Here is a 13,911-nt window from a genome sequence, read left to right on the forward strand (position 1 = left end):
TACACTTGGCGAGCTAGGTTCGTTCACCGCTCGCCAACTGTCAGTCCACGCCTAAGAGCGCAATTATGGATCGCGAGAGCACCCCGCAGAAGCAGCGCCAGAAGGTGAGCCGCCTGCCCCGCGCGCGCCCACGCCGCCGCCTCCTCACCTCTCTATTGGCTCTCTATATTGCAGCGCAGCGGCAGCAACCGCCGCAACAGCAGCGCCTCCGCCGGTCATGGCGCCCCGTCCCGAGCCAGTATGGGCGCGGCTCCAGGGCCAGGAAATGGGCCCGCGCGCGCGTTCCGCGGCCCACAGCGGCCGCGCAGCCGCACGACAGCCCCCGCCGCCATCATGTCCAAGCCGCCGTCCATGCTGCTGCGGCCGCCGAGCGGCGCGTCCTCCGGCGTGCTCTACGAGCCCGATGCTCCCCAACTGCAGGTGAACACACGACTTAGTGGCAGTTCGGTTTCAAGAGCACCGTCTCCACACACTTTAAGAGCAAGTAGCTCTCCAGGGCCGAGGAGAGCGTCGACTATTCAACAGACCAAGATTGTACCTCCAAGCACCAGTGTGAAGCTCATCACACCGCAGATGCAGTTCGCCACAGACCTGTCGATGAAATTAGGAAATTGTTTAGAACTTACAAATTTCACAGTGGTAGGGGTGATGGGGCTCGAAGGAGTGGGGAAGTCCACGGTACTGTCGTTGCTGGCGGAGAAGGACATTGGAGGACAGAAGGAGACGATTTTCTCGACAAGAAGCTTGGAGGCTGTGGTGATGGACCACCACGAAACCACTGGAGTGGATTTGGCAATTTCCATGGTGGGCGGGTCGGGCCACCCCACGATTCTGCTCGACTCGCAACCGCTATTGAGCAGCTCCATGCTGGCTGACGTGCTGGATCGCAACGAGAGCCTGAGGTTCGGGGCTCTTACGCCCGAGCAACAGGTGGAGGCTGCGTCGTACCAGATCGCGGTTTTCTTGTGTGCCATTTGCCACTATGTGGTGCTTGTGCATGACGGCTTGGCATTTCAGGTTTCAGCCTATGATCTTCTACGTAAGATCGAGCAGAAGTTTGCGCAGTGCCGACTGCCCAGTGTCTCCGGCAGTAGTCACAAGCACGCAGCGCAACTCATGTTTGTGGCGAATAACGTGGCGGACTCCGAGTTGCTGTACCGTGAAAATGAACTCCTTTCTGCCCATGAGCGAGCGCTCGAAGCTGCGTGGCCGGAAGCACAAGTTCGCGTGCCATACAAACTCTCAAGCTATAGTGACCCGACCGATGAACACAATGCTGGTTTTAGCACGGCGTCATTTGTATTCCCACATAGACAGCAACAGTTTACTCACTGGGTCTCGATCTCTACGAGTGGAAATACGACGAAGGCAGCAGACCGCAGCAAGAAACAAGCCGTGATTGGTAGCTACAAGTATTCCAGTTTTGATGAAGCGGCGAAAAATTTCCAGCGATTCGTACTGAGCTTGCCGAGCTCGCCTTCGTTTACATCGCAAACGGTGCCGGTCTCGACGACGACACTCGGATCGAAACCGCTGCCACCGCCGCATGCGCTATCATTGCGTGAATGGCTGAGCAATGCTTCCCGTGTATTCGAAGGTGTTCGCAAAGCGAGCTGCTTTACAGCCGAGTACACATCCTCACGTGATCACCACTGATACTGCTTTGAGATCAGGAAAGTGAGAAATGGCTGAGAGATGCAAGGTTGAAGCAGCCACAATAACGATTTTTTGAGATCTTGGGGCTGTACGTCGTTCATAATGCGTGCTGAGTGATTTGATCGCTGAGCGGGTGAACATTTACTCTCCGACGTAATCAAGTCGGCATGACGTTGAGTGATAGAGGAGACGGTGAAACTTTATTCCCCAACTTGGTGCTTCCAGTATCACAGGCCGGACCTCCCAACTTACGATCGAAAAAGCTGACTACACCTGTACAACAAGGACGCTCAGCGCAAGATTCAACACGTTCATCGGATACGGAGCCGATCACCACCAAATCATCTGCCCGTACTTCAAACCAATGCAATCTGTTCAAAACGAGGAACTGGCTGCCATCGTCGTTCTCCATTTTGAGTAGACCGAACGACTTCAACGCATCCACTGTGTAGTAGAGTTTTCCGTTATCCCACTGGTAACCTGCCAGCTTGGTCATCTTGTTGCGGATTCCGTAGGTCGTATCGATGCAACATGGTGCCCAAAAGATATCATGTACTCGACCATGTCTCCAGCGCACGTAGGTGACAGCACGGAGTATTCGCACGAGCATAATGAATCCGAGGAGGGTCAACGCCAGGACTCCGTGCCCTACCAAACCCCAAAAGTAATACGATACGGCTTCTGCGACTGAATTCGTCTGCTTCATATCTGATCTATTCAAAGATGTCATAACATGTGACTGCCAAATAGAACTCACAAGTTCCCCGAGTAGAGAAGATTCGTAGCTAAAAAGTAGGCGCTTAAGGAAAAGTCGGTAGTCCTCTCGCAGCCACCCCATACTTTCCACCATTTCAAACAGCAGCAATAGTATTCCAGACAAATTGTAGCCGAGAGAGAAATACTGTAGCCAAACGAAAGAACCGTCGGTTGCTGCAACCAAGAACAAATCGCTCATTAGACCTTCAAGGAGAAAATACAACAGCGCCAGTCGATGATAATTTGTCGCTCCGTGAGCGGATAATCGCAGATTTTCGTGTGCGAAGATCGTGACAGCTTTTCTTTGAAGCCTTACGCCCATTCGATCGCATTTACCACCGTAGTGCTTACATGCAACGTAACATCGTCGAAGGACGAGACCACGGAAGATAATCCACATTGCTCCTGTTGTACAGTACCAGTACGACCACCTGTAGCCAGCACTAGCTTGATACTGTGCTAATGCTTTTCCATTGATATCGAACGTACCGAGTCCTAAGACATGTGAGTAAGCCGTGTTGTCCACGGCGCAGTACGTGCTGACCAGCTCGTCGTAGAAAGAGAAATAGCCAAAACTGCCATGATAGATGAACATTTCGGCCGGATAACTTTCGTTGGAGCAACTGGATGGCGCGGTGTTGTATGCTTTTACCTTAGTACTTCCCATTAGGACGTTCCCATGACTATTATATTGAGGAACCACGAAGTGGCACACATGTCCATGTTCCAACGCGTAGTAGTGCGTCATAGTTACATCCCACCACACTTGGCCAACGTGAATTCCCCTCATAGGACACAGCTCGATCAAATTGTCGGTTTCCGGCCTCGTGCCTGGCGGCACTATTAGGCTCTCGGTTATTTTGTGTGGCGTGGCGAATTTCAGGTAGCCGCGTATCTGCAAACTGAACGGCACAACGCCGACGAAGAGCCACGCTACCAGTAGCTTCCGCCGAGATGTCAAGATACTTTTGTCTCGAGTCGGTACTGTAAGTACACCGTGCGGTCCATCTTGAAAAGAAGCCACTCCACCTAACTTCATGGATCACAACAAGGTTTGATTTGGGCAGGAATTAGACAGATATGAAACGGACATCGCCTCGCCACAGATAGACCAATACATCAGCATCCCCCGTCCATCCAAAAAGGTGAACGCTTGTCGTGTTTCCAAAATATTTGCTAGCTCGAATCAGGTCGTTATTAAGGGTAATGAATGAACCGGTTTTCTTCCATAACGCTTACAGCTCCCTCAGTGGTCTACCAACTGACCACCTATCGTCGTAGGTCGCAGCATGACTGGTTGTGTAAACTTTCGGCCACAAAAGTAAAGCCTCTCCAAAAATGCATCACGTCACAAAGGCAGCTTATGATACTTTCCAGGATAACTTACAGCAGCACAATTCGATGATGACTTGTCGCTCCGCCTGCTGATAATCGCCGAGTTGTACGACTTTCTTCGACACTACCAGTGTAGCCAGTACTATCAAGGTCATGAGCTGATGTCGTTCCATTGGCGTCGATTGTCCCAACTCCAGTGTATACAGTAACATCCAAAGCGCAGTAAGTAGCAACACATTCATCGTAGAAAGAAAAGTATTCAATGCTACCGCTTTCGCACTAGGTGCTGTGTGGAACGCTCGCACCCTGGCATCTCCTATCAAAACGTTTCTGAGGCAGTTGTATTCAGGAACCACGAAGTGGCAAACGCGACCATACTCCAACAGGTAGTAGTGCGTGGCCTGCACATGCAGTAGCAGCTCCGCATAAAATCACCGAGACCTTGTTATGTAGTAGCACCAGGTACAGACCTAAAGACCAGCAACTTCGCCCAGCAGTGTCCAATGGAGATAATTACTATGCTGACGAAAAACCACGCTACCAACAGCTTCCGCTGAGATGCCATAGTGTTGTTGCCTCGAGCTTGCGCTTTAGCTTTACAATGTGGTTTAGCTGGAAAGCAGAGCCCACTCCCCCACGTTATGAGTCGCATAATTGAAAATGGAGAACCGGTCTCTCAACTGGGGCGTGCACGACGAACGTCACAGGTAGGCGACTTAAGCCCCTCAAGACTTCAGTGCACTTGTTAGCGATAATTCTACTTGAGCAAGTTTTATTGAACAAGAACACAAATTAATCGGTAGGAGACAGAGAAGAATGCAGAATTTTGCCCCCACGAACAACAATCGATCGGAATCTCTCGGAATCGCCTAGAGGCCCACCTAGGTTCCTGTTGAAAAAGCTGACCACGCCCGTGCAAGGTCGCTCAACACACGGTTCTACGCGCTCGTCGGCTACGGAGCCGATCACCACCAAATCACTCGTCGGCACTTTATACCAATGCTGTTTGTTGAAAACGAGGAACTCATTGCCATCCTCCTCCTCCATTTTGAGCAGCCCGAACGATTTCAACGCATCTGTGTTGTAGTAGAGTTTTCCATTCTCCCAGTGGTAGCCTGCCAGCTTCGTCATCTTGTTACGGACTCCATACGTCGAGTCAACGCAACACGGTGTCCACAGGATCTCACGTATCCGGCCATGTTTCCAGCGTATGTAGGTTACCGCCCGGAGTATCCGTACAGACATGATAAACCCGATGAAGCACAACACAATTGTTCCGTGTCCCACCAAACCCCACAAGTAATACGATACGGCGATCGCAACTGAATTTGTCTGCTTCAGATCTGACCTGTTCAACGACGTAAGGATATGTGATTGCCAAATTGCATTCAGGAGTTCACCGAGCAGTGAAGCCTCGTAGCTGAAAAGCAGGCGCTTAAGGAAGAGTCGGTAGTCTTCGCTTAGCCAGCCCATACTCTCCACCATTTCAAACAACAGCAACAGAACTCCAGACAGGTTGTATCCAAGCGACACGTATTGGAGCCAAATGAAAGAGCCGTCGGTTGCAGCAACCAAGAACAAATCGCTCATTATACCTTCCACCAGTAAATACAGCAGCAGCGCTCGTTGATAGTTTGTCGCTCCGTGTGCTGATAATCTCAGATTTTCGTACACGAAAATCGTGGCTGTCCTCCGCTCGAGATTCACAGCCATTTTATCGCATTTGGCGGCGTAGCGCTTGCATGTGATGTAACATCGTCGAAGAATGAGGCCACGAAAAACAATCCAGCTCGCACCACTGATGCAGTACCAGTAAGACCACCTGTAGCCGTCACTCGCATAATGCTGCGCTAAAGCTTTTCCATTGATATCATAGGTACCCAAGCCAGCCTCGTGTGAGTAAGCCGTCTTGTCTACGGTACAATACGTGCTGACAAGCTCGTCGTAAAAAGAGAAGTATCCAATGCTGCCGTGGTAGATGAACATTTCGACGGGATAGCTTTCGTCAGCACAACTGAGTGGTGCTGTGTGGAGTGGTTTGACCTTGGCTTTTCCCATAAACATATCTCCGTGGCTATTGTACTGAGGAATCACGAAGTGACATACGTGCCCATGCTCCAATGGATAGTAGTGCGTCATAGCTACATTCCACCACACTTGGCCAACATGGAGACCCTTCATTGGACACAGCTCGATCAAATTGTCGGTCTCGTGCCTCGTGTCTGGTGGCACTACTAGGCTCTCGGTTATTTTATGTGGCGTGGCGAACTTCAGGTAGCCGCGTATCTGCAAAATGAAGGGTATCACGCCGACGCAAAACCACACTATCAGGAGCTTCCGCTGGGAATTCAGAACACCGTTGTTTGGAGTTGGCGCTGCCGGTTTAATACGCGATTCACATGGCAAGGAGAACCTTTTCCCCATCTCCTTCAATAGCAAACGCTTAGGAGTCACCGCTGAAACCGATACCGCCACAGAAAAGAACTTACGGCAAGTTTCTATAAGCTTTCAGGCAACGTTAGGAGACGTTTTCTCAGTTCTGTGAAGGCGATAGATAAGAGCCATCTCATAGAAGTTGAATTAGCGCAGACCAATGAATGGTTCTAATCGAGTGTTGTTTCAGTAAGTGCCTACCCCAACTCTATCAGGAACCAGAAAACATATGTTTTCAGTTTGCGAATCGAAGTACCTAGAATAACAGTGTAGAACGAGTAAAATTATTATTATTAATTGATATGTGGGGGAATTACACTGAGTGTTGAGGGAGAAGGAGAAACTTTGTTCCTCACACGAATAACCGCCGAGGTAGGAATCTCGGCATCGCCAACCGGACCTCCCAAGTTACGGTTGAAAAGGCTGACCACACCCGTGCAAGGACGTTCAGCACATGGTTCCACACGCTCGTCGGACACGGTTCCGATTACCATCAAATCATCCGTTCGTACCTCAAACCAACGCAGCTTGTTCAGAACGAGGAATTCAGTGCCATCTTCTTCCTCCATCTTGAGCAGCCCGAACGAGTTCAACGCATCCGCTTTATAGTAGAGTTTCCCGTTTTCCCAGTGGTAACCCGCCAGCTTCGTCATCTTGTTACGGACTCCAAACGTCGTATCAACACAACAAGGTGCCCAAAAGATCTCACGTATGCGGCCATGTTTCCAGCGTACATAGGTTACCGCACGCAGAATTCGCACAAATGTGATGAACCCAATAAGAACGAGAACAATAATGCCATGACCCACCAAGCTCCACATATAGTACGACACCACCACTGCAGTTGGCCTTGTATTTTTAATGCCAGACCGATTGAGCGATGAGAGAAAGCTGGGCTCCCCGACTGCACTAAAAAATTCCCCAAGCAGCGAGGATTCGTAGCTAAAGAGCAGGCGCTTAAAAAAAAGTCGGGTGTTTTCTCTCAGCCATCCCATTCGCTCGATTATTTCAAAAAGCACCAACAGTACACCTGATAAATTGTAACCTAGAGAGGCGTACTGGACCCAGGCAAACGACCCATCGGTAGCCGCAAGCAGAAACAAATCGCTCATGAGGCCTTCAAGAAGAAAATACAGCAACATCACTCGCTGGTAATTAGTTGCGCCGTGTGCTGATAATCGCAGGTTTTCATGTACGAAGATCGTGGCTGCCTTGCGTCGAAGGTTCGCGCCCATTTGATCGCATTTAGCACCATAACGTTTGCATGCGATATAACATCTTCGCAGCACCAGCCCACGAAACACTAGCCAGATTGCGCCAGCGATGCTGTACCAGCACGACCATCTGTAGCCGTCACTACCGAGGTCATGTGCTAAACCGATTCCATTGATATCAAAGGTGCCGACCCCAGCAACGTGAGTATACGCCGTGCTGTCCATAGTGCAGTATGTACCGACAAGCTCATCATAGAAAGAGTAATACCCTACACTGCCATGGTAAAAGTAGAGCTCGACAGGAAAACTTTCGTTAGCACAGCCTCTCGGTGCTGTGAAGAAGGGCTCCACGTTCCTGTTCCCAATCATAAAGTTGCCATGACTATTGTACTGAGGAACAATAAAGTGACACAAGTGGCCATGCTCCAGAGTGTGGTAATGTGTGGTATCCACACTCCACCAGACATGGCCAATGTGAAATCCCTTCATTGGGCACAGCTCCGTTAAATCCAGCGTCTTTGCCTCTGCCCCTGGTGGCACTAGCAGATTCTCTGTGATTTTGTGCGGCGTTGCGAATTTCAAGTAGCTCCAAGACTGCAGGATGAGTGGCAACAAACCGAGGAAGAACCATGCCACCAACAGCTTTCGCTGCGCCGTCATAATACTGTTGTATTGAGCTGACGCTGCCAAATAAGCTTGCGGTCCATCTCGAAAGGAGAGAACACTTCTTGACTTCATGAGCGACAGCAAGTTTTCGAAGCCAATGTGGTTAACAACTAAAACGGACACTGCGCTGAGCCACAGATAGATCTCGTCAGTCCGCCCAGCCTGTTATAGAATAGTTTTCTTTGTCCAGTTGAGATTCGTTGTCCAGTTAAGAGGCTGGAAACAAATTCAGTGTTCTTGGCCGTAGCATAATTCTGCTCCTGCCGTGGATCAGGCGTGGACGCTGTCTCCCCGTTTCAATTAATGGCCCACCCAAACTGCGATCCAAAAAGCTCACCATGCCCACACAAGGTCGTTCAATGCACGGCTCCACAAGCTGTTCTGTGACGACTCCAATCACAACCAAGTCATTTGTCGGTGTCTTCAACCAATGCAGTTTGCGTACGACTAAGAACTCGGTGCCATCCTCCTCCTCCATTTTGAGAATACCGAAGGCTTTGAGCGCGGCAGCGTTATAGTAGAGTTTTCCACCCTTCCACTCGTATCCTCTCAGCATCTTCATCTTGTTCAGCATTCCGAGTGTAGTATCGACGCAGCACGGAGCTGTGAAAATGCTCCACCACACTCCATGTTTCCAGCGCATATAGGTGACTGCACGCACAACCCGTACAAACATGATGAATCCTATGAGCGTCAAAACGATGGAGGCGTGACCTACTAATCCCCACACATAGTAAGAAACTGCGCGAGCCGCAGACCCAGATTTTTTCAAGTCTGAGTGGCTCAATGATGTGAGGAAATGCGACTGACCGATTGCACTCAATAGCTCGCCAACTAACGAGGACTCGTAGCTGAACAGCAATCGTTTAATGGCGAGACGGGTGCTCTCACGTAACCAACCCATGTTCTCGATCATCTCAAAGCACAACAACACCACACCGGATAGGTTGTACCCGAACGAAATGTATTGTACCCAAGAAAATATTCCTTCAGTTGCGACGAGAAGGAACAAGTCACTCATTATACCTTCGACCAAAAGATATAGAAGAACTACTCGATGGTAGTTCGTAGCTCCGTGTGCCGACAGGCGCATATTCTCGTGGACAAACACCATCGCCGTTTTCCGGTCGAGATCTTCCTCCAATTGATCACACTTTTGTCCATACCGCTTGCATGCAACGTAGCTTCGACGATTGACAAATGCGCGATAGACAACCCACATAGTGCCTACAGTAGCATACCAACCCGACCACCTATAGCCGTAGCTTCCCATGTCCTGAGCCAGCAGCCAGCCGTTGATGTCATAAGTGCCAAGGCCATCTATGACCCCGTGAATAGTGTGATCTTTGGTGCAGTACGCGCCTGAAACTTCTTCAAAGAATGAGTAGAATCCAATCGTACCGTGATAGAAGTACAAGCGTACGGAATAGCTGTCATTAGCACAGCTTGCTGGAACCAAGTGAGATGTCTCCGCTTTCTCGGTCTCTACCAAATAGTTGCCGTGGCAGTTGTATTGTGGTGAAACGATATGACAGAGCTGCCCGCGCTTTACGTTGTAATAATGGGTAGGTTCGAGATTCCACCACACTTCCGACATCTGAAGTCCGAGAGCAGGACACAACTCTGTCATGTTTTTCGTTAAGGCTTCTGCATCTGCCGGCACCACCAGGCTCTCGGTGATCTTGTGCGGGGTCACGAATTTCAGGAAGCTTCGTATTTGGAGAATGAGCGGGGCCAGACCGACAATACACCACGCCAGGAGTAACTTGCGTTGTACAGTCACGAATCCAGAGCTTCGTTCCGGTTCACGATAGGAGGAAAGCCGTGGAGGTACTTCATTGAAGCAGTGCACTCGAGCTTGTTTCATCGCTCTCACTTAGGCTTGACGAATCGAGCTGGAATGGGCCAACCGAAACGGCCAGTCCAGATATATTTGCACAATGCAACCAACACCCCGTGACTTGCTCTAGAATTTCAACTAGCGAGACTCTGAGCTGATTCGAGATGCCCTTCGGGTGTTCTGTAATTGTGTGTCTCCACCTCACCACGATGCTATTCGCTTATTGGCGACGCGTGCGCTATTGGGGCTGTCGCGCGATCACCATTCTCTCAAAGTCTTGAAAAGATGCAGGTTTTTCTGATATGATTAACAGCGACCTTCTGTTAGAGGAGAACACCGACATTCACGTGCGCATCCGAGAATCTGCTTTCGATTTGATTTCTCACGTGACACACCGAGCGTCCAACGTCGTGATCAACTAGGCAACGGACCCTACTGTGAGGACGATTGAAAAGGCAAGCATTGTTACGAATACCAAAATTACTGACGACGAGAACGAGCTACTTCAGCTAATTCACGACTACCTCGTCACGAAAGGGTTACATCTTGCGGCATCTGCATTGTCGAAGAGGCCAATATTCACGTTGAGAAGCAAAAGAAAGTATCCTCCACAGACGATGTCCAGACTTCTCGAAGAGAAACCAGCCTGGCTAATGGAGAAACAAATCCTTCCATTGTGATAGACTCGACACCACGGAAGAAACACGTTGTTGCTGATCAAGAAGTGCCACCCGATGTTGTAAGTCGACGCGAATGTGGATACTTAAGTGGGGATGATACACCCCGCCCGAAGAAGCCGCAACGAGCTTCATCGTTGGGATCAATCGTGCCCGAAATTCAAGTCGGAGAGCTTACTGAAAGACCTCGTCTATCAGTGAAAATATCCCGACGGATAGATGGGAAAACCAAGGCCCCCACACCTGCCACGCCTTATCGCCAATCTAGAAAACAAATGCGGGCATATCTTGAAAGAAATTTGGTCTAGTGAAGGCATTTCTCCATCGTTTCGTGAAATTCGCGCTTCAATCGGAGCAAAATGCCTTCAAGAGATCGACAGATGTACCCATTTGCCAGGAGTGCCTTCACTTTCTGTACCTGTTATAGAAGCGAAAGTTCATCATGCGAGAGGAGACCGACAGGAGGGTAACTTCCAGGCTGCAGCTGACGAATACTCACGAGCGATTCAGCATAAGCCTCATTCAAGGCGTGCTTCAACCGTGGTATTGTGTTTGACAAGATGAGGCGATTTGATGCAGCAGTGGAGGATTACACCCAGGCACTGAAGATGGATCCGCACAACGCCTTTGAGGAATCTCTCTTGACCGAAGCGGTGATTACCAGGGTGCTCTTGCTGACTTCACCAGGGCAATTGAGCTTCTACCGATCAGTGCTGACTCCTAACACAACCACGAGTTCCGCCACCGTAAGCAAGGAAACTTCGAGTTGGTTATCGCTGACTCAACCCGGAGCGTTTCAACTGCGCATACTCATACGACAAGTTCGAATGCTACGAAGAAGCAGGGCAAGACTACACGGTTGCACTGTGCGTCGAGCCCGAGAACGCCAATGCTTATCACAACCGCGGAAGCACGTACGACAAGATGAAGGACACTACTCGGGCTATCGCTGACTTCGATCGTGCCATCACGCTTCAACCGCGCTCCGTGTCGAGTTTTAATAGCCGAGAACTTTGCTACGACCAGCTAGGACGCTACGAGGAAGCACTTCAGGATTTTGCCAAGGCGCTCGCACTGGACCCGCGTAGCGCTGTATTTTATCACAACCGTGGTTACTACCTCCGGAAAATGGGGAGCTTCGAGAAGGCTATATTTCTGCTCTTGCACTCGATCCACGCAACGTTGCTGCGTATAACAATTGAGGCTATGCTTTAAGGAAGCTCCGCCGCTCCAAGGAAGCCGTTGCGGACTACACGACGGCATTCACCATTGATCCGCAGAGCTCAAGAACCCTGAGCAACAGAGCCTACTCGCTGTCGGTCTTGATGAACTTTCGTTTCTACAACAGGTACAGAAAGTGAAGGCACTCCTGGCAAATGGGTACATTCGTCGAGCTCTTGAAGGCATTCTGCTCCGATTAAAGCGCGGATTTTACGAGACGATGGAGAAAACCCTTCTCTAGATCGAAGTTCTTTCAAGATACATCCTCATTCGTTTTCTAGATTGGCGGCAAAGCGTGGTAGGTGTGGGGGCCTTGACTTTCCAGTGCTTCGAAGAAGCCACAGCCGATTACACGCAATTGTTAGCGCTCGATCCGCAAAACTCCTACTCACACCACAACCGTGCCATTTTGACGGACAAATGTAGGTGAGCGAGACCTAAAATGATGCACAAACCGAGGCGAGGCGACAAATTTAGGGTGATTAGGAGTCGAGCATTTTACCTCTGTCGATTCGTGTTCACATATGCATTCCTATATCACGCGAGCCTCAAGCTGCTTCGCTGCTGAACTTGCTGTTGATAGATGCAGATACCTTCCCAGGTGCATGGGGGCTCCCAGGTTTGGTTCTCTAAAGCGAGTTTGTGTAATCTCGCGTGGGAACGGCTTAGAACTTGAAGCCCGAGTGCATGGCCGTCACTCCGAACGTGAAGTTCGTGTACGTAACGCGCTTGAAGCCAGCGTCCTCGATCATAGCTTTGAACTTCTCCTGCGGCGGGAACTGACGGATGCTCTCAACCAGGTACTACACGCAACAGCACAGCAACAAAGCGCGTCAACCCGACGCCACAACCCACTACAACCACGAACAAAAAAAAATCTAGTCACCTGATACGACGGGCGGTCATTGGCGACCTTCTCGCCCAGCAGCGGGATCACATTGAAGGAGTACTGTCACCAATACCACCACCACAAAAAAAAAAAAAAAAAAAAAAACATCAGGAATACCATCTCACCCCCCACCAACCTCCCAGGTCCCCCACTCACCGCGTCGTAGATCTGGCGGATGAGCGGGTTGGGCACCTGGCTGAACTCCATGCACATGAAGCGGCCGCCCGGCTTGAGCACGCGGTAGGCCTCCTGGATGGCGCGGTCCACGTGCGTCACGTTGCGGATGCCGAAGACGATGGTGTAGACGTCGAACGAGTTGTCCTCGAAGGCCAGGTGCTCGGCGTTGCCCTCCACCCAGCGGAAGAGCGCCGGGTCCACGTGGGGCAGCACTCTGGGCGCGCGCTCCTCGCCCACCTGCAGCATGGACGAGTTGATGTCGCACACGGTGATCTCCGAGCCCTGGACGCCGCTGGGGGCCTTGGCCAGCTGCTCCGCCACGCGGAAGGCGATGTCCCCGGTGCCGCCGGCCACGTCCAGACACTTGAGCGGGCCCACGGGGTGCAGCGCGTCCACGAATGCGTCCTTCCAGACGCGGTGCATGCCGCCGCTCATGAAGTCGTTCATCACGTCATAGCTGCGTCATAACAAAGTGTGAGAGGTCGGTCGAGTCGGTCATATCCGGGCGTATAAAATTAGACGGGCTCAGGCGTACCGCTCCGCCACCTTGTGGAACACGGACGCCACCAGCCGCTCCTTGTCCTCCTCGGGCACCTGCTGGAAGCCGAAGTGCGTCGTGGAGCCGGAGCTGGAGCCCGACGACGCCGTGGACAGACCGCGCAGCAGGCGGGGCGCGCGGCGCAGCAAGAGCGACGGACGCATGGGCACGAGCGGCATCTTGTCCACGCAGATCTGAGGGCGACAACGTGCGTGGCGATGAAGCGCAAAAGCCGAGCTAAGTACGACTTGGTGGTCAGATGGTGTACCGTGTTTATGGTACATGGATACACACCTGGGCTCACACGTCGCAGATTTAGTCGTTAACTCGTTCGAGTAAAAGTATCCTGCCAAATGCGCGGAGACTTGACATGTCCATATAAACTGTAATATTTCTCTACCCAGTTTCTTCAACCACGAAACCTTCATGCGGCACCATGATCCCCTGCAGGTAGCGGCCTGAAGCTTGCAATCCATTTTGGCACCGACTCAAGCCCACCCACCCGCTGT

General features: G+C 51.0%; 2 protein-coding genes across 2 annotated transcripts; one reads left to right on the plus strand and one right to left on the minus strand.

The window, feature by feature from the left end:
* Nucleotides 1-65: 65 nt before the first annotated feature.
* IUM83_11070 (SMG9 protein) lies at nt 66-10,322 on the plus strand (the record flags this gene model as incomplete). The annotated part of the gene is made up of 3 exons (XM_067935612.1): nt 66-104; nt 175-1,039; nt 10,228-10,322. The coding sequence occupies 3 exons, from the start codon at nt 66-68 to the stop codon at nt 10,320-10,322; spliced, it is 999 nt and encodes a 332-aa protein (XP_067798850.1).
* Nucleotides 10,323-12,463: 2,141 nt separating this feature from the next.
* On the minus strand, nt 12,464-13,581 carry IUM83_11071 (ubiquinone/menaquinone biosynthesis methyltransferase ubiE; the record flags this gene model as incomplete). The annotated part of the gene is made up of 4 exons (XM_067935613.1): nt 12,464-12,601; nt 12,685-12,747; nt 12,844-13,321; nt 13,400-13,581. The coding sequence occupies 4 exons, from the start codon at nt 13,579-13,581 to the stop codon at nt 12,464-12,466; spliced, it is 861 nt and encodes a 286-aa protein (XP_067798849.1).
* Nucleotides 13,582-13,911: the final 330 nt, after the last annotated feature.

This window comes from Phytophthora cinnamomi (assembly GCF_018691715.1).
Source record: "Phytophthora cinnamomi strain GKB4 chromosome Unknown Contig7, whole genome shotgun sequence".
Lineage (NCBI taxonomy): Eukaryota > Oomycota > Peronosporomycetes > Peronosporales > Peronosporaceae > Phytophthora > Phytophthora cinnamomi.